This window comes from Ananas comosus, linkage group 7 (genome assembly GCF_001540865.1).
Source record: "Ananas comosus cultivar F153 linkage group 7, ASM154086v1, whole genome shotgun sequence".
NCBI lineage: Eukaryota > Viridiplantae > Streptophyta > Magnoliopsida > Poales > Bromeliaceae > Ananas > Ananas comosus.
The window spans coordinates 2,614,179-2,637,268 of NC_033627.1; the positions used below are offsets into that span (position 1 = coordinate 2,614,179).

At 34.3% G+C, this 23,090-nt stretch overlaps 3 protein-coding genes across 6 annotated transcripts; 2 read left to right on the plus strand and 1 right to left on the minus strand.

Annotated features, from left to right (window-relative positions):
- On the plus strand, window positions 487-4,479 carry LOC109713309 (chlorophyll(ide) b reductase NOL, chloroplastic). 3 transcript variants are annotated; one of them, XM_020237311.1, is made up of 13 exons: window positions 487-842; window positions 1,010-1,078; window positions 1,224-1,285; window positions 1,582-1,668; window positions 1,886-1,953; window positions 2,052-2,100; window positions 2,196-2,281; window positions 2,555-2,612; window positions 2,716-2,766; window positions 2,951-3,001; window positions 3,085-3,126; window positions 3,820-3,930; window positions 4,040-4,479. In XM_020237311.1, exons 1-13 carry the CDS (start codon window positions 581-583, stop codon window positions 4,085-4,087), a joined length of 1,044 nt encoding a protein of 347 aa, XP_020092900.1. In that variant the 5' UTR covers window positions 487-580; the 3' UTR covers window positions 4,088-4,479. The 3 variants fall into 3 exon arrangements, with proteins under 3 accessions (XP_020092900.1, XP_020092902.1, XP_020092901.1); XM_020237313.1 differs by lacking the exon at window positions 1,582-1,668 and having other exon boundaries at window positions 1,224-1,281; window positions 2,057-2,100; XM_020237312.1 differs by lacking the exon at window positions 1,582-1,668 and having other exon boundaries at window positions 488-842.
- Window positions 12,614-17,421, plus strand: LOC109713071 (probable inactive leucine-rich repeat receptor-like protein kinase At3g03770). 2 transcript variants are annotated; one of them, XR_002217038.1, is made up of 10 exons: window positions 12,614-12,832; window positions 13,212-13,272; window positions 13,398-13,455; window positions 13,554-14,975; window positions 15,341-15,474; window positions 15,584-15,824; window positions 16,140-16,348; window positions 16,465-16,507; window positions 16,636-16,747; window positions 16,894-17,035. XR_002217038.1 is itself a non-coding variant. In XM_020237028.1 (10 exons), the coding sequence occupies exons 4-10, from the start codon at window positions 13,634-13,636 to the stop codon at window positions 17,161-17,163; spliced, it is 2,355 nt and encodes a 784-aa protein (XP_020092617.1). In that variant the 5' UTR covers window positions 12,621-12,832; window positions 13,212-13,272; window positions 13,398-13,455; window positions 13,554-13,633; the 3' UTR covers window positions 17,164-17,421. The 2 variants fall into 2 exon arrangements, 1 of the variants encoding a protein (XP_020092617.1); XM_020237028.1 differs by having other exon boundaries at window positions 12,621-12,832; window positions 16,461-16,507; window positions 16,894-17,421.
- On the minus strand, window positions 18,027-21,451 carry LOC109713072 (ubiquitin-conjugating enzyme E2 2). The gene is made up of 5 exons (XM_020237029.1): window positions 21,120-21,451; window positions 20,976-21,001; window positions 19,420-19,509; window positions 19,173-19,261; window positions 18,027-18,348 (listed from the first exon to the last, which is right to left on the minus strand). Exons 1-5 carry the CDS (start codon window positions 21,242-21,244, stop codon window positions 18,220-18,222), a joined length of 459 nt encoding a protein of 152 aa, XP_020092618.1. The 5' UTR covers window positions 21,245-21,451; the 3' UTR covers window positions 18,027-18,219.

Consider the following 23,090-nt stretch of genomic DNA (forward strand, 5'->3'; position numbering starts at 1 on the left):
GAGTTTATTTTAAAAATTACAAATTTATGTAATAATTTATTTTTAATTTTTAATTTTTAGTATTTTAAATTACAATTTTATGTAATAATTTATTTTTTTTTTTAGGAGTTATCACGTAGAAATTAAAATTTTAAACTCCATTTGGTTTCGAAAAAAAATTAGGAATAATAAAAATTATACACGATATTCCACGAAACCAAAAATAAATTTATTTTAAAATTTTAATTTTCTAAATCAATAATCATAAATTATAGACCATATAAATCTTAAATCATAACATATATATTAACATATTAAATTACAATTTTAAAAAATTAAAAAAATTACAATTATGGTGCACCTGGTATAGATGCACCAGGTGCACCCAGAAATTCCACTGCTTTCCCCATTGGGAGAGCAGTGGGGCGCCTGTGCCATCCGGCGCCCATCGGGGAGTAGCCCCAAACTAAGTAATGTGGGGCTAGTGCCCATATAATTTTTGTCCAGTTGTAACGTGGGGATATTCCAGGCGCTATCCGTACATTTTTCACCCCCTTTTACTCCGCTATCCAAATCCCCCGCACGCTTCGCGGCTCCTCCCATGGCTTCCCTATCCTTTCCCGCCATCTCCGTCCCCACCTCCGTTCGCCGCGGCCTCGCCCCAACCCAAACCGCCCGGTCCGGCCCGACCGCCAGATCGGCCGGTCCGGGTACCGGTCGACGCCGTCTCGGCTCGGTTTTTTCCTCCGGTGCGAATTTAGCGCGTCCGAGCCCGATCCTGAGTCGAATCGGAGAGGAATCTTTCGACAAAAGGGAACCCATGGTTCCCCCTTTTAATGTCCTCATCACTGGTTCCACTAAAGGTCCCAATCCCAAATTTACTTTATTATTATTATTATTATTATTATTTACTTTTCTCTTATTTCAACTTTTATTTAGCTTTGCTATGCATTTTCCATACCTTAATGCTATTTTTTTTTCCCCTAAATTTTCTCTTTAGCTCTGATCTGTTTCTGCGTTCTACGTGCAGGTTTAGGGTTTGCACTTGCCAGAGAGTTTCTGAAGGCGGGGGATAACGTTGTAATCTGCTCAAGATCAGGCATATTACTATTGCTTTTTGTCGTTGTTACTTCGAACATCGATTTTGTTGCTATACGACATGCTAATGGAGGCGGTGGTCACTTAGAATTTAAAGCTGCAGTTTGAAGAAAAGTATTCTGAGATGCTGCTTATTTTTTTTGCAGCTGAGCGCGTGGAATCAGCCGTTCAGAACTTAAGAAACGAGTTTGGAGAGCAGCATGTGTGGGTATCTACTGCATAGCTGCTTTTTTTCTTTTTTTTTTTCGTTTTTGGTTCTTTCCCAAGCTTGTAGAATCTGGAGTTGCCTATATACTTATCGAACAAAGGTACCTTAAGATTGTGAGTCATCTAATTCGCAGGGCGAGGATGCTTAAATTTTGTGCTTCCTCATCCCTGAATTAAGTATTTTGAGGGGATATATGTGAAAATTCAGATTTTGCAGCGGCTTAGATGTAGATGTCTATACATCTTTTCGTTTGGTGCTTTGAACAGTTCTTAAGGGATGGTTATTTTTCACTGCAGGGAACTGTGTGTGATGTCAGGAAAGGAGAGGATGTAAAGGAACTAGTTAATTTTGCACGTGACCGGCTGAAATACATAGATATATGGGTATAATATAAACCGCCCTGTTAATGCCGTTCTATATGTTTATTGGAATTCTCCATGTAACTTCTCGGAAAAATACCACTAGGTCGAATGGAGACTTGGTTCTCTGGTGCTAACCACCATGCTTTAATCAACAACGTTGTCCATTCAGTAAGCAGATAGATTCATGCTTGATGCGAAGTTAGAAACACTTACTGTATTTCCTTAACAAATGAAACAGATCAACAATGCTGGATCAAATGCGTACAGTTACAAACCGTTGGTTGAGACTTCTGATCAAGATCTCATGTGAGCTTTCACTTGCATAGTCACCTGGCTGTCTCAATCCTCCAGTTAGTCGCTACGTGCTTCCGATCTTTAACTTGTTTATTTACTATTTTATGAAGGGAAGTTGTTACCACAAACACTCTTGGGTTGATGATTTGTTGCCGTGAGGTAATGTTTGTTTGTAACTTGTTCTTCGAACAGTGAAAGCAACTCGAAAAGTATGTTCTTGCTTCTACTTTTGATTTCTCTATGTAACTTTGTAGGCAATAAACATGATGCTAAACCAGCCTCGAGGTGGTCATATATTTAACATTGATGGTGCTGGTTCTGATGGAAGGCCGACCCCTAGGTGTGTTTCGCAGACATTTAGTTGTTACTGGTATTAAGACAGAGTTAGAACTTAGAAATATGTGGTTAATATTGGTACTGATAGGCTTAAAGAACAAATATGTTTCCCTTGAATTTAGTACGTATAGATCTGTTGTTCAGAATAGTGTTAAGCACGAGCTGCTCGCTTGGTTCCTCATCGAGTACAAATGCTAGATGTGCAGTTTCTAACTTTATTTTTTCTTTCTTTTATCTTTCTTTTTGCTAATGGAATCATGACATGATCGTTCCACAGATTTGCTGCATATGGTGCAACAAAGCGTAGTGTAGTGCACCTCACTAAATCTCTACAGGTAGACATGGAGAGGAATAAGCATTGTGTAACATTGTTATCTGATCATCATTTTGGTGCTTACTAGGAGTTTGACAGACGTATATGATCTGTTCAAATTTCAGGCAGAACTGCAGATGAATGAAGTAAAGAATGTTATGGTGCATAACTTATCGGTATTTGACCTATTTTTGTTGTTCTTTTGGAGTTCATTTGTTATTTAAAGATTCTCGCGTACATGCATTTTTCGATGATGAGATTTCTTTTTTGCCTGATTAATATTTTACAATTCTTTAATACATGCTTTGTCCCCATGCATTTTGATTTTGATATATATATATATATTTTTGTCCATTGCAGCCTGGGATGGTAACGACGGATCTTCTTATGTCTGGGGCCACCACAAAACAAGTATACAATCAGTTCGATATCTCCTATTCCGTATTATGAAAGAACCAGTGCTTCTTAATGATAATGTAATGCTGAATTTGCAGGCCAAGTTTTTCATTAATATCTTAGCTGAACCGCCTGAGGTGGTAAGAATTTCAACACCCTTTATTTAAAAATTTTATGATGCCGAATTGGGTACTTTCCATTTCTCGGAGCCATGTTAAGAAGTTACTTCTAGCTTGTGGAAACTTATGCTGATGAAATTGATTAATGGTAATAATATCATATGTATGTTCAACAATTTCTTCATACTAGTTGATTGCCCTATGCATATCCAACAATTTCTCCATGCTGGTGCCTCTTTCCTTGTCAATTGATCAACATTAATTATATTTCGCATGGAAGATTTAAGTTCCTTGTTGTCCTGTGTTATGCTCGCAAATGGTAATCTAATTGGCACTTTTAGACAGCATGGTATTTCAAATTGTATAGTGTCATTTTGGAAGCTCTCCATCTTCTAGAGAACTTTCATATCTTCTAATTAATGTTTTCTTATGAAAAATATTTTGAACATTAATTCTTCCTATTAAACATCTGAACGATCTGCACTTCTGCTTAGAACAGCCAGAAGAAGATATTTAGTGGGAAGTTCATCATCTTGTGATTGTATTCGCAAATTGAAATAAGCTTTGACCCTATACAGCTAATTTGATTTTTATGGAAAAAGTAGATTCAGTGTGTATGATGGATGAAATGGTTATGTTTTTTTTTCTTATATTGTATATCTATAGATTGTGGACAAGCTATGTATGTACTTCACTTATTGTTACTTCCTGTAGGTTGCCGAGTACCTTGTTCGATGCATCAGATCAGTTCCCAGCAGCAGATCCATGAAGCCAACCTACATTCGCTTCCTCACAGGCTTGAAAGCGTACTCCCAAATATTTTCAGTTAAGAAACCCACATAATACTTCAGCTTCTACTACTTATGATAATGTTTCGGTAAAATGTGCGAGCAAATCTAATAATTGCCTTTTTCTTTTCCTTCTTGGCATCTAGAGACTTGCTTTTGGCGCCCGACGAAACAGATATCTTGTAGAAGATTGAAGGATTTCTATAACTCACTGAGTCAGCGCACTATTTGTTTTCAATTTTCGCTTCTCTGATGCATGACTAAATTATTCACTTAACTTTCATATACGGCTCGTCGATTGTTTTTTGTATATAGATTCTCCATTAATGGGCTTTAGTTTGGTCTTTACTCCCTTCCTAGGGCATGAAGCATGCGACAGCATATCTCGATGATTCTTTAGTTAGACTAAGGAAAAAGCCGTACAACTTGCGTACTGTCGATACAAAACTGGTGTACAGTATAAGATGTTTTTATTGCTATTGTTTGTGGGCATTATAGTATCTTATTATTGAGGAGAATGCCTTGAAACTGTTTCTGATAAACTGTATGCAACTTAATTAATTTGTGGGTGGGGATTCTTTTGTCATATGCTTTGAAACAACTGCTTTAGGGCCTGTTTGTTTGGGTGAAAGTGAAGAGAGGTGAAGTCGTTTTCGGCCATAAACGATTACTGCCATTGTTTGTTTCGCCGTAATAAAAATACAGTTGAAACTCGAGTTACTCGGAACTGTGTAATTGACATTGATCCACCATGAGCCGAAGTCAGTTACAATGAAGAGAGGTGAAGAAAAAAATAATAAAATAATATAATGAGTAATTCTAGTTATATTTAAATATAGAACTAAGCTGGAATACTATTAATAGCACCAATGACTTGGTGCTATTAAGTTTTCCGCCCTTGGATTAAAAGATGTGCGGTTAGGATGATGTGGACCTCCTAGGGTTGAGTGGGTGGTTGGTTGAATAGTATAATCTAACGTGTAAAAATAATCAAATGGGTTAATCTAACGGCAGAAAATTTGATAGCACCAAGTGCTTGGTGCTATCGATAGCATAGCGGCCGGACTTTTTAAATATCTATTAACATATATGATTTCGTAATAATTTTGTCACGTGGTAATTTTTCTTTTACCCTCATTAAAATCTTTGCACTTCTTTATTTTTTGTAACCGTTTTTTCTTTTAGGATGCTCTTATAAGTGTCAATGAGTGAAAGTTATGATAAACATTTAAGTGACAACAGTTATAATTATTTATTGGTCTTAAGTAATATACAAATACACTTTTAAAAAATTTAAAAATCATCCGTGCTAATTCATATGACTTTATATTTGTCAACAAAATATTATAATTTTAATTTCATTTTTCTCATTTCCTGTGAATTTGTGATCAAGTATAAAATATTGGTATTAACACAAAATCATTACTCTAAGCTATTAAAACATATTAGAACTAAATAATTAATTTGCTTATTTTCTTTTCAATTAATATTATAATTCTTTTTATTAGCAAATATCAACTTTTTGCCTTTTTGTATTCTAGAGTTTGTTCAGCTATTTGAAACAAATTATTCTGTTGCATATCATTAGGACAAGTTAATATAATTTATACATTATATTTTAATATTCAAATAATCTGTACATTATACTTCAATATTAAAAATTATAAAATACAAATTTAATCATGAAATTTTGACAAAACAGAGGGCATAGTTTTAGCTTTATTAAACACTTATATATGTCATGTTTTTTCCTATATTTTTACTATTCCATTTAAATTAATTTTATATTGTATTAGAAGATAATATTAAGTCTAAATAAGCACTCTCAATAACCATTATAGTTCTAATAACATGCAACACCCACTACTATGAAGAATTAAAATCTAAATTATAACTTAAGCACTAATTACATATGTTTCGATGACCTTTTAGATTCTTATTAGCTATGTTAATCATCAAAGTTATATATCTAATTTAACCATAAGAACCATTATAGTTTTAACGTGTAACACCCACTATCAAGTGGCATTAAAAGTGGAGATATAATTTAACCACTATTACATACGTTTTCATGGCCCTTTAGATTCTCATTATATGATAAATTGATTAATGATGAATTAACTATATTAATTATAGGATTATTCCTATCTACTCAAGCGGCATTAATTGAAAATTTATTTTTTTAAATATTGAGTAAAAATTAGAGTATCACAAGATAGATGAATTAAGTAAAATAAAAACATCTTGACTATTTGCAATATCTCCCTACCCGCCGCAACGTGCGGGTTACTACACTAGTATATATCTATGGCACTAATTACTTTTTTGTTTAGTCTGCATATTTAAAATATTATAAAATTTGATCAGTTAAGTTTAGTATTTTCTTCATTTAGCTTGTACATTTAAAATACGATGAAAATTGATTAGTTAAGTATTTATTTTTTTTAACTTTATAATTTTATTGTTGTATTATTATAATTTATGTATAAAAAAATAATTTAGTTGTTTTAGATTTATTTTTTTTTATTATATAAGAATATAATTATATTATTTTTATTTATTATATTATAATTTATTAATTATTAAGTTATTTATTATTTATACATAGATAATAGTTTTACATCATTCACTTTCTACCAAATAAACAGCATAACTGAAAAACTTTACTTTCATAGTTATGAAATAAATAATAGAAAAGAAGTAGTTTTCACCGAACTTTATTTCAAGCTAAAATCTACTTTAACAAAAAGTTGAGTTTCGGTGAAACAAACTAGAAACTTAGGATGATCTTGGGTGCTGAATAGTAGTACAACGTGTTCCAATTATTGCTACAATAAGTTAGGATTTGGTTAGATTTGTAGTTGAATCCTATTTGGATAAGAATTACCATTTAAATCTGTTTGAGATAAATTAAAATTTAAATATTAATTAGAGGATAAACCTAACTAGATTAGGATTAATATTTAAATCTATTAGAGATTGATTAAGATAGATTTGGATATTAATTAAAGTATGAATCCTAAATATATTAGGATTGGAGTACGTTTTAAATTGAGCATTATAAATAGGCATTGTGGCTCTCTTTTTTGAGTGAGTACGGCTAGAACCATTGGGGTGTCGTACCAGAGAGAGAAAAAGAGAGAGAGAGTTATTTTAGTGCACCTTGTGCACGGATGCACGCGGAGAGGTCTTCTTTGTGGGTTTATAGAAGGCGAGAGAAAGATAGGAGAGATTCAAAAAGAGGGCTAGAGTTGTAGCTACTCTGTTGCAGAAGAGGAGTCAGGTGTAATCTTCTCTTATTTAATGAATCTTATTTTACCCGCATATTTTCTGTTTTGTTTTTTTTTTCTCTCTTTTATGATTGTATCAGCTTTTGCTGAGGAGACGGATTTATGGTAAAAATTGGTAAAAATTCGATTTGGCGCTTCCGTTGCGGAATCCCAATAATCGATACCGGATCCACAGCAGTCGGTATCGGAGCGGATTGCGGATTCACGAGATCCGGTACCGGGGCGAGTACCGGATTCCCAACAGGTGAAACAAACTAGAAACTTAGGATGATCTTGGGTGCTGAATAGTAGTACAACGTGTTCCAATTATTGCTACAATAAATTACAANCCCTAAAACGTTTTTCTTTTCTTTTTATTTGTTGGTTTGTTTGATTAGAATGATGCACATGATCAATTTTAACTCATCTGCATGTGTAAACTGGAATGAATGTTTCTGCGTGGTTGCGAGATGTAATCCTTTGGGCCTGTTTGGATATATTATCACTCAAGAAGCTTGTGGTACTTGATAATTAAGTAGTTTATATTGCCGTAAAATGTAAATTCCTTTTGGAGAAACATAAATCACCTTGTAGATAAAAGGGATAATTATTTATTTATCTTTGAAAAGTTTCGAACTTTCTTATTTACTTTTCATAGAAGACTAAAATAAAAAATATATTCTTTTAACGCTTTTAAGTTTTTTTAAATATATCTCTAGAGTTAAATTTTGTTAGTGAACTGTTAGAAATAGCCGTTATCTTTGTAAAATTATTATTTTGTCCTATCGTCACTAATTTTTTTACTTGCCCTTTAATTGGTGACAAAAGAAGTATTTTGACTTTTTACCATTTCAAATATACTTTTCTACCATCACCAATTTTTCTTATTTGTTCTTAAGTTTAGAACAAAAGAGGTATTTTATTTTTTTTTTTAACTTTGATAGAGATTTAACCTGAGTTTAATCCGAAATTACTTAACGAATACTAATAGCGAAGTTATTTTTGAATAACAGAGAAATAGACGAGAGGTATATTTGAAACAAAAAAAAAAGAATTATATAAAACATTTAAAAAATTTTGAGAGATATATAGATAATTATTCATAAATAAAAAAAAAAACTATTCTATTAAATTATGCTTTTTGAGATATTGGAAAAATCTAGAAGGAAACTTTTGAATTTAAAATAATAAAAAAGAATTTATGGTGCACAACAATTTTGTCATCTATTGCTCCTAAAATAATTGAGGTTGGTGGTTGCAACGTGCACACGAGGAAAAATTCTAGAATGCAACAGATATATTGGTGACGTGGAGTAACAAACTAATCAAATTTTTTTTAAAAAAAAATATCTCATCAAAATTATAAAAAAATATTTTTATTGTACTTTTATTTGAAAAAAAATAATAATTAATTTATTATTAATGACGTGATGTAAATATGATAGTATAGAATCGCTCACACAGACGAGTGCGTAAAATCATAGATTTATAGTTGCCTATTATTTTTTCTTTTGTGCTAAGGAATGTAACTACTGTTTTTTTTTTTTTTAATTCATTTTAGAGGACTGCAACAACTAATATAGAAAGGTGAGAATTATGTTGCTATCGCAATCATAATAAATGAAAGAGTCCAATCATAAATAATATGATAATTATCCATTGAAGTGATGTTTTAATTTTACTTTTGTACTTAAAAAAAAATGTAAAGATATTTAACTAAATATTATAAATTTTATGTATTATAACAAGACAGAAAAAACTTTTTTTTTATCTATCCATTCCATCTCTCCAATCCATTTATATTGCACAATTACTTACTGCCTATTTGATATCATTTTTGTTCTCTATTTCCAGCAATAGTAATAAGTTTTAGTTGAATTTATGAAATATTTAAAATTTTGTAGCACTGAGAGAAAAAAATTATCACATCTATAAACAAGTATAGTGATTCTCGTAATAGCACTATTTATATAATATTTTATTAAATATTCTACAACTAAGCTAGGTACAGATAATTTCTAAACTAATGAGGTAAATGAGTATTTTAATTTATCACCACCGCTAATACAGATCGTAAGAATTGTATAGCAAATAAAAGATCACTAGTGCAACCTCACTTAGTTAAATGTCTGAGTCTATGAATATTATTAGAAAACAAAGAAATTTTAATTAAATAAATTATATTTTTGGTCCTCAAATTATAATGCACGTGACACTTTAGTCTCAAACCTTAATTTGTATCAATTTTTACTTCAAACTTTCTAAATTATTATAATTTAATTGACTAAATGAGATGTGTTGATAACATAAAAGTGATATACTGATATGACAGTACTATATTATAATGGATGATTAAGCACTAATTAAAATATAGCATTATTTTAACATTATCAATATATTTACATTTAGTCAACTAATTTTTTTATATGACTTAAATTATAAGAATTTAAAATATCCAAATTAAAGATTATTGTAAATTAAAGTTTTAAAATTAAAATGTCACGCGCCTTAAAATTTGAGGACCAAAATTGTAATTTATCTAATTTAATTATTTTTTTTATGGCGTCTTAAATGGTGTAGAAATGAATTGGATCGTTAACACCCCGTAAGGTACTCTTCACCGCCAAAAAGAAATAACGGTCCAGATCTAATCAACTTCGATCCGACGGTCAATACCACCCCTTCTCGTTAAAACACTATGCGACACGTGACGTGATAGGGGAAAAGGGCAAATTTGACAAATGCGCAATTTAACAGGCGTAATTCCGTCAATGTAGCCGAAAAATGGCGCGAAGCAACGGCCATGAATGGACGAGGCACCAACCTGACGCCGACGTTCAGAGTCGCGCAGAGCCCCGTGCGAAATGACCTTGTGCTCCTTGTTCCCATATATGGACCGGGTCCACCACATCATCCGTAGACCTTTCAATAATTTATTCGTTATCCTTTTTTTAAAAAAAAAAATTCTCATATTTTAAAATAAAATAGCTTATAATTGTCTTTTTTTTTTTATTTAATATGCCTGTATGCTTCGTTGCTTCTTGCACCCAAACAGCTTTTTGAGAATTTAATCTAGGGAAAACTTTAAAAAAACCCCAGTGGTTTCGTAGTTTTTCATTTTGCCCCTCTGTGGTTTACAATGTATCAATTTGCCCCTCTGTGATTTTTTTTTCTCTTTTTCTTATCAATTTTATTATTTTTTTTTATTAAATGAGTGATAAAGTTAAAATTAAAGAATACTAAAGTGAATATTTAATAAATCTAGATGGGTATTTGAAATTTTTTGTATATAATTTAATGAAATATTAACGAAAAAGCTACCGAAAAGATAAAAACGAAACCACAATGGGGCAATTTGATATATTTTAAACCACAGGGGACAAAGTGAGAAACTACAAAACCACATGAGGAGTTTTTGAAGTTTTTCCTTTAATCTATTAAAAGGCCCTGATTTAGGTTGTAGTTTATTGTGATGCACACCATAACTAAAATATATAATGATTTTTTTTGGGGGGTCTATTGGTAATTCATACTTGGATCTCATCAAAAAATTAAAAAATATAGAATTTTTTGTATTACGATCTGTATTTATTTTAGCTTAAGCTCTCAATATCAAAAAGACTCTACGTGGAAGTTCACACTAGCTGTTAATTTTGTCTAAAATTTTTTTTTAATCAGAAATAAGGAATCAGATTTTTGGTCTTTGAGATTTTCCAACATACATGATTCAAAATAAAAGAAAATTCTTTCTATGATGTGATATATTTTACGCGAAAAAAATAATATTAAGGTTTTATATGATATTAATTTTAGACATTTCTTCATGCTTCCAATATATAAAATATCACAAGTTAATTAAATTAAATAAATGTGCCGAGTAAAATGTTTATACATTGCCTATATATACATGGGCCTTAATACTTAAATTGTAGGACTTTTGGATAAATGAGTTTTAATTTTGAAAATGGTGAAATTTTTTCTATTTTTGAGAGGAATATAGCAAACTATCCGTTCTGTTTACTTTTTTATAAAAAAAATAAAGGCAATACCTTTTTTTTTTTTTGCCACTCTCTTTTCAGTAAAAATAAGGTAAAATACAGATAAGTTGAATTTGACTACCCAACATTTTAAAATTCTATTTTTACTTATCCTACTTTTCAAGTTGTTTAATTTGAGTTAGTCAATTGAACTTTCGACTCTAAAATTTAAATTAATTATTTATTTTAATAAACTAACAGTTATAAAAATTATATAAAATAAACTAATTAAACTAGTAAAGATAAACGACGCATTCATATTTTAAAGTTAAAGTATCGTTGACTGATTGAAATCAAATAAATAAAAAATTAGATAATAAGTTAAAATATATTAAATAGTTAGATTTAAATAATTTATAATTGTGATAATTAAGTTTCATAGATTTTTACCTAAAACAAAAGGAGTCTCATTCCCAAGGTGAAAAGGGAGATGCCATGTCTCCCACCAAGTATAAGGAGATACGACTAACAACACAAAAGCTGGGCTAAAGAGGAAGGGAAAGAGATGCCCTTTGTTTTGCTTTGCCTTGGCTTACTTTATTTAATTTANAAAAAAAAAAAAAACAAAAAACAAAAGGCAAAAAGAAGGAAAGAGAAATGGCAACTCCTCGCAATCTCGTATCACCCTCTTTATATTTGCCTGAGCCTGGTGTATCAGCACATCTCATGCCCTGCACCTAATTTTTGTTGTCAATATTTTAGAATTAAAAAAATATAAAATGTATATATATATATATATATATATATATATATATATATATATATATATATATATATATATATATAAATTATTAACTTTTAAAAATATATAAAAATTATATTATTCGATTAAATCTATGTTGAAAATTTATAATTTTTAAAATATTATTTTTTTTTGAATGTAATAAAATATATTTTATATCTAATATTTTAATTTTGAGAACTGTATAATAGTGATTTAGGCCTAATTAATTTAAAAAATTTTAAGCTCTTCTAATATTTTTTTTTCTTCAAATGCTATAGAGTTGTAACAAGCGACAACCGCTAAAAAAGCATATTTAGTCACTACATTGCCGAACCAGGCCTTAAAATAGTACGATATATTCAATATATTTGTTTGCTTAAAGAGATCAGCATCATGTCTTATAGCGGGAGATTTGTTTGGGTCGAGTGATATTCGAAGCGACGGGAGGTTACTTGGGCTGAGTTACAATCGAGATCCGTAGACGTTATATTCATACGCTTTAAGTGACTTAGTTATATCTTTTAAACAGTTTGAAATTTTAGAATTAATGATTAGCATCAGCGATCCGATAATACTCATACACGAGGTGCAAAAATATTTTCATGCTTTTTGTTGCGAGGGGGTGGGAAAAGCAGGAAAAGGGTGACTGTGGGTTTTGTCCGCTCGGCCTTTAGCTCGCGTCCGTTTCCAGCTGTACTGCTGGGAACATCACTTGGCCGTTTCCCCCCTCCTCTCCCTCTCTTAACACCACCCGTGATATAGAGAGAGAATAAAAAAGAAGCAACATAACATTCCCATTGAGCTCCTTTTTTGAATTTGAGGTGTTGGTTTGCTCATCAGAGAGAGGTTTTTTATGTGTTCTTTTGTCTCCCTTTGCACTGTGAAGAAGATGAAGAAACAGAGCGCTGGGTTTGCTCTCTAAAAAGATTTCCTTTGAGTTCTCTTTTCCTTTTTTTTTTCCCATTAATAACTAACCACAAAGTGTAGAGATTAATAACCACCTCCTAAATTTGGTTGTTTTGTTCTTTTCTCGTAGAAAAGAAGCTTTTTTTTTTTCTTTTTTTTTTCTTTTTTTTTTTTTTTTTATAAAAGAATTTATTTTTTGGTTCCCTCATCTTCTCCATTTTGTTTGGGTGGGGGTGTACATCGCTCTAGGGCTTGCCNTTTCTCAGTATCTAGTATCTACTTGTGGAGACAGGTTCACTCTCTGCGGATTTATTTAGATTTCTTTTTACCATTGTTTGCTACATCAACTCCTAATTTTGCTTCTTATGTTCTGTTCTTGCAGAAAGGAAGCATCTTGTGAGTGGTTTCGCAATATCTACTTGCTCTGAGGAGGAAAAAAACAGGTTTTTTTTTTCTTTTTTCTTTTTCTTTTTCTATAAAGATTTCTTTGAAAATCACCATTATTAACTACAACAATGCGTAGAAATGAATACCCAGCTCCTAAATTTGCTTGTTTTACTGTTTTCAGACAGAAAGGAAGCATATTGAGTGATATTTCCTGAAGTTTTGTTCATCTGCGGAGAAAGGTTATTTAGATTCCTTTTTACCATCCCTATTTAGTACAACAATGTTTAGAAACCAATACCCAGATCCTAAATTTACTTGTTCTGTTCGGTTTTCGTAGAAAGGAAGCATCTTGCTTGATTTTGTCCCAAGAAAGAAGAAGAAGAAGAAGAAGAACATTAACTCATCTACAACTCATCAATGGCTATTCGAATTGGCCCAACTCATCTTCTCCTCTTCTCCACACTTCTCCTCTTAATCCCCTCTTCAACCCAACTCCAATCCTCACAAACATGGTCTCTTCTCCAAATCCAGCGCCTCCTCAACTACCCACCCATTCTAAGTACATGGCACAACTATACCGACTTCTGCTACGGCGACCCGAACCCGTCGGTGACTGTAGTGTGCTATGAGGATAGTGTGACCCAGCTACATATAGTCGGGGACGGGGCCTCCCCCCCGGCGCTTCCGAGAGCCTTCTCAATTGACTCCTTCTTCACAACCCTTACGAGACTCCCCGACTTGAAAGTCCTCACCTTGACCTCCCTCGGCTTGTGGGGCCAGCTCCCTTCGAAGATCTCGCGCCTCACCTCGCTGGAGATTGTCAACATGAGCTCCAATTTCCTGTATGGAACCCTTCCTAGGGAGATTTCCCATTTGAGTAATCTACAGACGCTCATACTCGATCGTAACTTGTTCGGCGGCCAAGTTCCGAGTTGGTTAGGTGCGCTTCCGCAAATGGCAGTTTTGAGCTTAAAGAACAATAGCTTCAGCGGGCCACTTCCCAATTCTTTATCAAGTATGGGATCTCTAAGAACCCTCGTGCTCTCCTCCAACAAGTTATCAGGGGATTTGCCCGATTTAAGCGGGTTGGAGCATCTCCAAGTGCTCGATGTGGAGAACAACTCGCTCGGGCCGCAGTTTCCGAAATTGAGTAGGAAGGTGGTGACAATTAATCTGAGGAGGAACAAGTTCGGCGGCGGACTCCCGGCTGAAGTGGGCTCCTATTATTTGCTACAGCGGCTCGATATCTCCTTAAATAGATTCGTTGGTCCTTTTGCGCCCTCGTTGCTATCTTTACCTTCTATTAGATATCTAAGCATCAAGGGAAATAGGTTTACAGGGATGCTTTTCGAGAACATGTCGTGTAGTGCGGATCTTGCGTTTGTGGATTTGTCTATGAATCTTCTTACCGGGAACTTGCCCACTTGCCTGAGTAGTTCAAAGTCGAGTAATAAGGCGGTTGTGTATTCGGCTAATTGTTTGGGGAATGGGGATCCAACGCAGCACCCGTACGTGTTTTGCCAGAACCAGGCATTGGCGGTGGGGATATTGCCAGAGGAGGAGGAGAAGAAATCAGCGAGCAAGGCGGGTGTTGTAGCTGGCGCTGTGGGCGGTGTTGTTGGGTGCGCTTTGGTTGTTGGGTTTTTAATCTTCTTCATAGTGAGGAGAACGAGTATGAGGAGGGCAGTTCAGAGGCCTCCAAGAAGGTTAATAGAGCATGCGTCGAGCGGGTATCCTTCCAAGTTGTTGGCTGATGCAAGTACGGACTCTCTCTCTCTCTCTCTCTCTCTCTCTCATATGTTCTCTCATGTTTATATGAATCTATTTACCGATAAGCTTGACTTACGGCTCAAATGCGAACAAGTTTATATGTAATCAGAGAAGTTTCTGAATTGCAAGTGCCTAGGTTGGTTTCAAATTCATTTTACAATGGAACATTGAGATGCACAATTGCTTCACTTTTTCACGGAACTGTTACTTTTACTGTCGCCTTTTCTGATACGTGCTTATACAAGAAATAAGTCCACGCATATGGTTGTTTCTTCTTATTTTTTTTTGCCGGTTTAGAGTTTGAAGTTCGCTTAGAATGTTACTGACTCTTTCCTTTCCTTTTGTGAAACAAAGGGTATATAACACAGACAATGAAGCTTGGGGCACTCGGTGTTCCGTCTTACCGAACATTCTCCTTGGAGGAGATTGTAGCAGCTACAAATAACTTTGAGACCTCAAATTTCATGGGAGAAGGTTCCCATGGTCAGGTATGCATTGCTCTGTATTTTCCTCCTCTGTGTACCTGATTAGACTGAATTTGTTAAAGCTGATCTCAGGAGGGCATGATACTAAGGAAAGCCTCTTCTGTAATTTCAGATGTACAGAGGGAGGCTTAAAGATGGTTCCTTGGTAGCAGTAAGGTGCTTGAAACTTAAAAAGAACCAGACTTCCCAGAACTTCAATCGTCACATCGAACTTATATCAAAGCTTAGACACCGCCATTTAGCTAGCGCCCTCGGGCACTGCTTTGAATACCACCTTGATGATTCCACACTCAGTAGATTTTTTCTCATATTTGAGTACGTATCCAATGGAACTTTGAGGAGCAACATTTCACGTAAGTTTTCTATTCTTCTGTTTCTCTTTCATCATTCTTGCTGCGCTTAGCTATTCTATTTATGTCGGGATTTTACATATATTTTCCTGCAAAATCATCTATTCACTAAACCTTTCGCATGTACCCTCTTAAAGATTCAGTTCCTTACAGACTATACCCTATCTTGATATCTGATTCACAGGCAAAGTTGGTTTTGTTAAAGAGATGCATTTTTTAAGTATATAAGGGTATATATTTGTAAGAAACTAAGATTTGAAGCGTGTTGGAGTCATATAGGTGACATGTTCTTAAGTTCTGTTACATGCCATTCCTCAGAGGGGGCTGCAGGACAGAAGCTTACGTGGACACAAAGAATATCAGCTGCCATTGGTGTGGCAAAGGGTATTCAGTTCTTGCATGGAGGTATCATGCCCGGCTTGTTTGCGAATAATCTCAAAATCACAAATATTCTTCTTGATCAGAACCTCGTTGCCAAAATCAGCAGCTATAATTTACCTGTGATATCAGAGAATATGAAAATCGAGGTGAGATGAGTGATAATTGTTATTTTTTATTTTAAACTTTTACTTTCATCCTGATATGTTGATATAGCTTCCTAAGTCGATGCACTCGAATTGATATTGCATGTCCATGCAGCTAGGTTATGGAGGATCTTCAAATGGGTCAAAGGAATCTATTGATAGGTACTTTATATAACCTGATTGTGTTCCAAAAGTTTAAAAAGAGACTACATAAGAACATGAGTACGATCTCTTCTTTTTATTAACAAATGGAATAATTCTCTAAAGTCCTCATTGATGGAGTTTGACAGGGCTAAACATAGGGATAAGATCGACGTCTATGACTTCGGTGTAATTTTGTTGGAGATTGTATGTGGAAGGCCAATTACAGCACACTATGAAGTCGAGATAATGAAGGATCAGGTAATACTTCAGTATCTGCTGCTTACTGCTCTTTTCAGTTCCCTATGATCAGACAAAAAAATGCTACTCAAAGCAATACTTCAGTTGACTGATCTTTCAATACTCTAATAAATCACAAAATTGTCTAACCAACAATTAAATCACAGCTGCAATTGAGCATAACAGTCGATGGGGCCGCGAGGAGGAGAAGCATTGTCGACCAAGCAGTGAGCAGGGCCTGTTGTGATGAATCTTTGAAGACCGTAATGGAGATATGCATGAGATGCTTGTCGAAGGAGCCATCGCAGAGGCCGTCGGTCGAGGATGTGCTGTGGAACTTACAGTTTGCCGCGCAGGTCCAGGAGGCGTGGAGGGGAGATTCTCTGAGCAGCGAAGAATCCCCGCTCTCCCCTTCAGTGCCACCCAAGTCATTGTGATCGCCCCACCGCCAACTGTGGTCGCAATGATGAAAGTCTAAAATGATTGTTATGTTAATATGGCTTGTGGTTATTTTGATTGATTTTGGTTGGTAAACGAGTTTTATGGTTGTATATTATGCTTAGAAGCTAGAAGGCTACAAATTATGGTCGAACTGGGAACTGTGGAATGAGGTAAGAGTATCATGTTCTAAATTGTGTTGGTGCAATATGATAAATGTGTAACTTGTGCAGGCAAGTTCATTTATTTTTTAGAAATGGATTCAGCTAAAAATACAAAGTAGCCAAGTATTAAACTTAAAACTTCGGGTATCAATCATGAAGTCCTTAACCACTTGTGCTAGATACAGTCAATTGTAGACTGAATTGTTAAATCTATTACAACTGTGACGCATAATGGGTCTCTGCTGTTTGGTAACTGAAAAGTTTAATTCAAATTTTTTTCCCCCATGATTATAAGAGTTACTCAAAATAATATATATACATATATATAGAACTAGACTAGAATACTATCAATAGCACAAAATCATTGATGCTATTAAGTTTTCGATTTTTGGATGAAAAATGATAGCAATCCCTTAGGGTTGAATGGGTGGTTGATTGAATAATATGATCTAACGAAAGCGGTATAAATTTTGGTCCTTTAAATGGAAAAGTTGAAGATTCAAACCTAACTACCTAAAATATATAAAAGTAATTTCTAGGTCTATGTATAGCCATGTAAAACATGCCCCAGTTTTACGGTCCAAAAGGAGCAGATGAGTGCTAATGACCAAGACATGGACTTGAAAAAACCAACAACAATCTTCGCTAGACATGCATCACCGCTAAAACTCATACACAAATAAATGCGTGCAGAACGGTACTACGCAAACCAGGAGTTTACTGCATTAAGAAAACCACAATGAAACAGAAATACCAAATGAGTCCACCATACACTGATACACTAATGAACCCAATATCAAATACTAGTCAAATGCTTAATAGGAAGCTGTTAACATGCCAGGAACAATAGTCCATACATCTATTATATGCGCATGCCGACATTGCTCGCCCTTAGTCGGCCGTCCAGCTCTGTTCCACAATCTCGCGAACTTTGCGGTTGTACTCACGCTTGTTCTCACTGAAGAGCCGAGCTGCCTCGGAATTCGCAGGGGAATTCGGGTTTGGGTCACACAGCAGAGACTGCAGATTAAAAAAATAAGAGGAAGAGAAGTTAGGGCTAGTGGCTGAAATATAAAATCTAGCTGAGTATTTTAAATGCAAGTCTGTGCTTCACTCATCAGTTCAGCAATAAAAAGTTGGAAAACCAGACAAAGCAAGCATTCTTTAGTATAGAGTTAACTGGGTGAGATTAACAGTCAGGTTGTTTTATTTCTTTCCTCATTGTGAGAATCAGGAGCTCCGCAGTCTCCCACCAAGTCTCCCCACTGTGACTCAAACCCATAACCACACCTTTCCCTCCAAGCCTTATTGCTGGGGATCCCAGTGGTTTGCCGAGCTAAACACTTGATTATCAAGAATCAGCAGCCTCAAATTGCAGCTAATGACAAATTTCTTCCTACTTGACCAGTATTAGATTTTTCTACCTTCTTCCTACTTGACCAGAATAGATTTTTCTACCTTATGACGAAAGAACCTCTTACGCTTCTTAGTTGAACTCATGATCTTTGGCGTTTTAGTCAGGTAGACGATACATGATACTACAATGTCCATGTACAGCAATACAACAAACAAGCAACAAATATGTTAATGAAAAGATTAATAGTTCTGCAGTAATTTTGATTCTTTGAAAAATACTTTCTATATGTTTAACACTCCAAATATGCTCGTGTTTAGGATTTATAGAAAAACAGTACCACACTAAAGTATCTGCATAATATCAACTTTTCTTAAATAAGGCTGCTGTTTTCAAACAATCATATAGAAAGTGCAAAATCAAGGGCAAATGCAAAATATATAATACGTGTGTTAATTCTTTTCACATAAGAGAAGGTTAATAAGCCTACCTGAATAGAAGTCAGTATAGCAGCAACGTCATATATGGGGCTCCACTGGTTTTGTAAGATATCCAAGCAAATGCTTCCATCTGCATAAACTGAGTAATATAGACTGTGGTCAGCCTATGGGTGATCTGATAGCGCCTACAGTAATATAGACGTAGGACTACGAAGAGATGGCTTGATGGCATTAATATGCTCCCAGGTATGATTAACAACAAACACCAACTATATTATGTTAGAAGGTAGAACTTACTGTTTGGATGAAACATCCGCGAGACAAACCTGACTGTAGGTGGTTTATTAGGATAATCTTCTGTAAACTGCAGGGTCAGTTTAAACGTGCCTAGAGGAAGAACAAAAAAGTAGAAGACATCAAAGATCAAAAAATTCAATATAAACAAAACTTATGGTGTTAGATATTTCATCATGAATGCTGGTACGTTCATATATCTATATATTATAAAATGAACAGTAAAGAAACTTATCATGGTTAGTGGAGTTGCATAACCAATGGAACACATAGGCGTTAATTAACTAACTACATCTCTTATTCCACGGCAGATGAATATTGGAGTATCGAATATGATGTGGGGAAGGCTTCCTATCTCAGATGGATTGGGATTCATGTTATTGGACGGAACCATGTTTGAATCTAATGACACCGAAAAATAATTTAAATGGCTTTCTGCTATAAGTCTGTGTGACTTACGTGATTTTTTTTTTTTTCGCTTGCTTTTGACAGAATTGAAGATGGTATTTGATTCGAGCACTATCTCTTTTTTGAGCAGATAATTTGCATAAACAATATGTTACTCTAATACTGGGAAATGGGTTATCACATTGCACAAGAATTAAATCGCAAAATATCATACAATGGACAAACCACATAACTAAGGTCATGCTTGGCTCTGGGCCGCATTATAATGTATTATGGAGGATATCCAACAAACTATGAACAATTTCTTCGAAAGCTTCAAGTAGGTGAAAGCTAGCAGAAAAATTTTAAAAAAAGAGAACATACTCTTAGTTATGTAAAAGGATTCCTAAACAACCTGCTGCAATATGAAGAACACTTTGAGCAGAAAATAGTAGTACAGAGGAGAAAGTCGGTATCACTCCAGTTAACTGGAAGAAAAGCTTGGCGTGTGCCTTTCATCCCATATAACATGGGATACCACTTAATTCAACAATTAGCATGCCCAAAACGAATCTAGAACGTCTACTGGAGAACTCATAAAATGACGACCAAATCACACATGTTAACAACTGCTAAGTTAAAGTCCTCCAATATAACAGAAAAGACAGACTATAATAAGCAAGTACTCCAATCCTCAACAATTTTGTCTTCGCCATATTACCGTATCTCTACTTGTACAAAGAAATAGAAAAATCTGTGTAAATAGCTCACTAAAACTAAAATTGATGATTGATAATATATGAGACATCAACTAGACGTCCATTCAATTCATGCCACAAATTGATGATTGATAAAATATAAACAGGACAAAAGTTGCAAAATAAAACACATCTGAGCTAGGTAACTTGAGGATTGGCTAAGTCGTGCCCTTACATAGGCTGCAGTTTTCATCTTTTGGCGCATAAATATGCTAAAAACCAAATGAAACGTCGCCTCTTGATCTACAGCATCAGACCTTCCCTAATATCATATAAGGAGGTTTCAAACATCCCTAATCCTCGTCTATAGCACCAATTCTACAGAATCTACTTCAATAATCAATAAAACCACCAAAAATAGAAACAAATCTCATATTCTTTGGAGGATCGGGGCTCAAAGCACCAAAAACTCACCACCATCCCACGGAGTATCATCAGGCCTGCAAAATCGGACGCAAAACCGCATCAAATTCGGTCAAATCGAAACGAGAAAAAGCACCGAACAACCGATTCCTCCAGAAGTCTCCGGATCGATCGGAGGGACTCGCGGTCACGTACCCGAAGATGACGGCGTTCCAGAGAGTGATGTTGTTGTCATGGGGGGCGCCACTGATCCCCGCGGGCGGATCCTGCTGCAGCCGCTTGAAGTCGCGCATCAGCCTCTTCCTCGCCGGAGTCGACATCGCCGGCGCTTCTCGATCGCCGGAGACTGGGAAGCGGTCCTCCTCGTCGATCTCGAAGAAGGCTACGTCGTCGTCGTCGTCCTCCTCCTCCTCCTCCTCTTCGTGACTCGTTACTCGCCCTAAGAAGCCGCGGCCGCTTCTACTGCTTCTGCTTCTTCGTTTCTTCTTCCTCCCAATGGGAGAGAGAGAGAGAGAGAGAGAGAGAGGGGGGGGGGGGGGGGGGGGGAGAATGAGAATCTGGAGCTCCACGGGACGCAGTGGGTCGCAGAGGACCGCGTTTTATGTGGTGGCCAGTGGTAATTTCTCTTTGTAAATAATAATAATAATAAAATAATAATAATAAACATAAAATAATAAATTACATCACGCAGCCAGCCGTGTCAGATCCGAACACGAGCGAGCCAGATTCAGCTCGTGTTCAAACACGAGCTAACTTATTTTAATATCGAGTCGAAAAATTTTATTTATGTTGGGCTCATTTATTACTAAGCCAAACACGAGAACACGAACCAGCTTATGAATAAAAATTAAAAAATATATATATATATATATATATAATAAATATATAAAATCTTATTTGTTATATTTTAATATAATGATTAAAATTTTATATATAAATGAACTATTTTATATTTGAGTTGAATTTTATATTTAGGTTGGACTAAAAATTAAATAATAAAAATTTATATTATATACATATATTATTATTTATTTTTATATATAAATATTTATTATCGAGCCGAACATGAGCTGGCTGATTCCAGCTCGTGCTCGACTCATTTATTAAAAAAGCTGAAAATTTCAACTCGTACTTGGCTCATTTATTAAACGAACGATTCGATCTTGAGCTCATTTTGAATCAAACAAGAACTGGCTCGCGAACAACAAACTGGATTGCTACCCCTAAACACGGCCATATTTTACAATTTCACTATAATTTACACCTATCTTTTAGCATATGGATAATATTGATCTACACTGTAGATATTAAAATCTAACCGTTAATTAATGAAAATTATCGTTAAATTTTACATAGAATAATTTGCTGGATAGATTATCAATTTGAAATTAGTAGCATATACCAAATTTATTACTGCCCTATGAATTTTAAATTTTAAATTTAATTCTATTAGATAATAGCAATCTGTTGAGTAATTGAATTTAAATTTGATTTTTGAATTCAATATCGACGATTTTAAAATTTCAATTCAACTTTTAAATTGAATCTAAATGTTACTTTTGATCTTAAAATCAAATATTAATTTTTTTTTATTTCAAATGGAATTTTGAATGTTGATGAAAGTTTTATTTTGAGTTTGTATTTTATATTTAAGAAAAGTTGAATTTGATTCAAAATTAAGTTTCGTATGTTGTTTTCAAATTAAATTCACAGTTTGGATGTAATTTGAATTTCAATTATTGTTGTTGGTATGTGAAAAATCTCTAATACCTATATATGGGTCCTATGGAACAAAACATATATACCTAAATACTTTCCATGCCACAATAGTATGTTACCTACTTACTCCTAAAGTCATATTCTATTCTATCTCAACCATTATTTTCAAAAAAAGTTAATTTCGTACTGCTCATATAAGCATATCATAGCAAATATAATTCTACAAAGTTTAATTTTTTATATTTATTACTGTAAAAGTTCAGTGATATTTATATTTACCTCTCTGGTTTGTTACCATTAAAGTTTATACTGTCATAAATATGTCCCTCCAAAAGTCCGAACAGTTAGAATTATGCAGAAATATTCTTCCAAAATTCTCCAATGGTCATCTTCTTCTTTTTCTATCATCATAAATAATATAAAAGGGTAAAAAAATCAATTTACCTC

Bases quoted from the DNA above. Each gene is read 5' to 3' on its own strand.
- LOC109713071 (XM_020237028.1), top strand. From the start codon at position 13,634: ATGGCTATTCGAATTGGCCCAACTCATCTTCTCCTCTTCTCCACACTT. The intron at 15,475-15,583 runs GTATGCATTGCT...CTGTAATTTCAG, and splicing joins GAGAAGGTTCCCATGGTCAG to ATGTACAGAGGGAGGCTTAA. The intron at 16,508-16,635 runs GTACTTTATATA...GGAGTTTGACAG, and splicing joins TCAAAGGAATCTATTGATAG to GGCTAAACATAGGGATAAGA.
- LOC109713072 (XM_020237029.1), bottom strand. From the start codon at position 21,244: ATGTCGACTCCGGCGAGGAAGAGGCTGATGCGCGACTTCAAGCGGCTG. The intron at 19,510-20,975 runs GTGAGTTTTTGG...TTCTTCCTCTAG, and splicing joins TGATACTCCGTGGGATGGTG to GCACGTTTAAACTGACCCTG. The intron at 18,349-19,172 runs GTAGGCTTATTA...TTTAATCTGCAG, and splicing joins CTATACTGACTTCTATTCAG to TCTCTGCTGTGTGACCCAAA.
- LOC109713309 (XM_020237311.1), top strand. From the start codon at position 581: ATGGCTTCCCTATCCTTTCCCGCCATCTCCGTCCCCACCTCCGTTCGC. The intron at 2,613-2,715 runs GTAGACATGGAG...TTCAAATTTCAG, and splicing joins ACCTCACTAAATCTCTACAG to GCAGAACTGCAGATGAATGA. The intron at 3,931-4,039 runs GTTAAGAAACCC...CTTGGCATCTAG, and splicing joins CGTACTCCCAAATATTTTCA to AGACTTGCTTTTGGCGCCCG.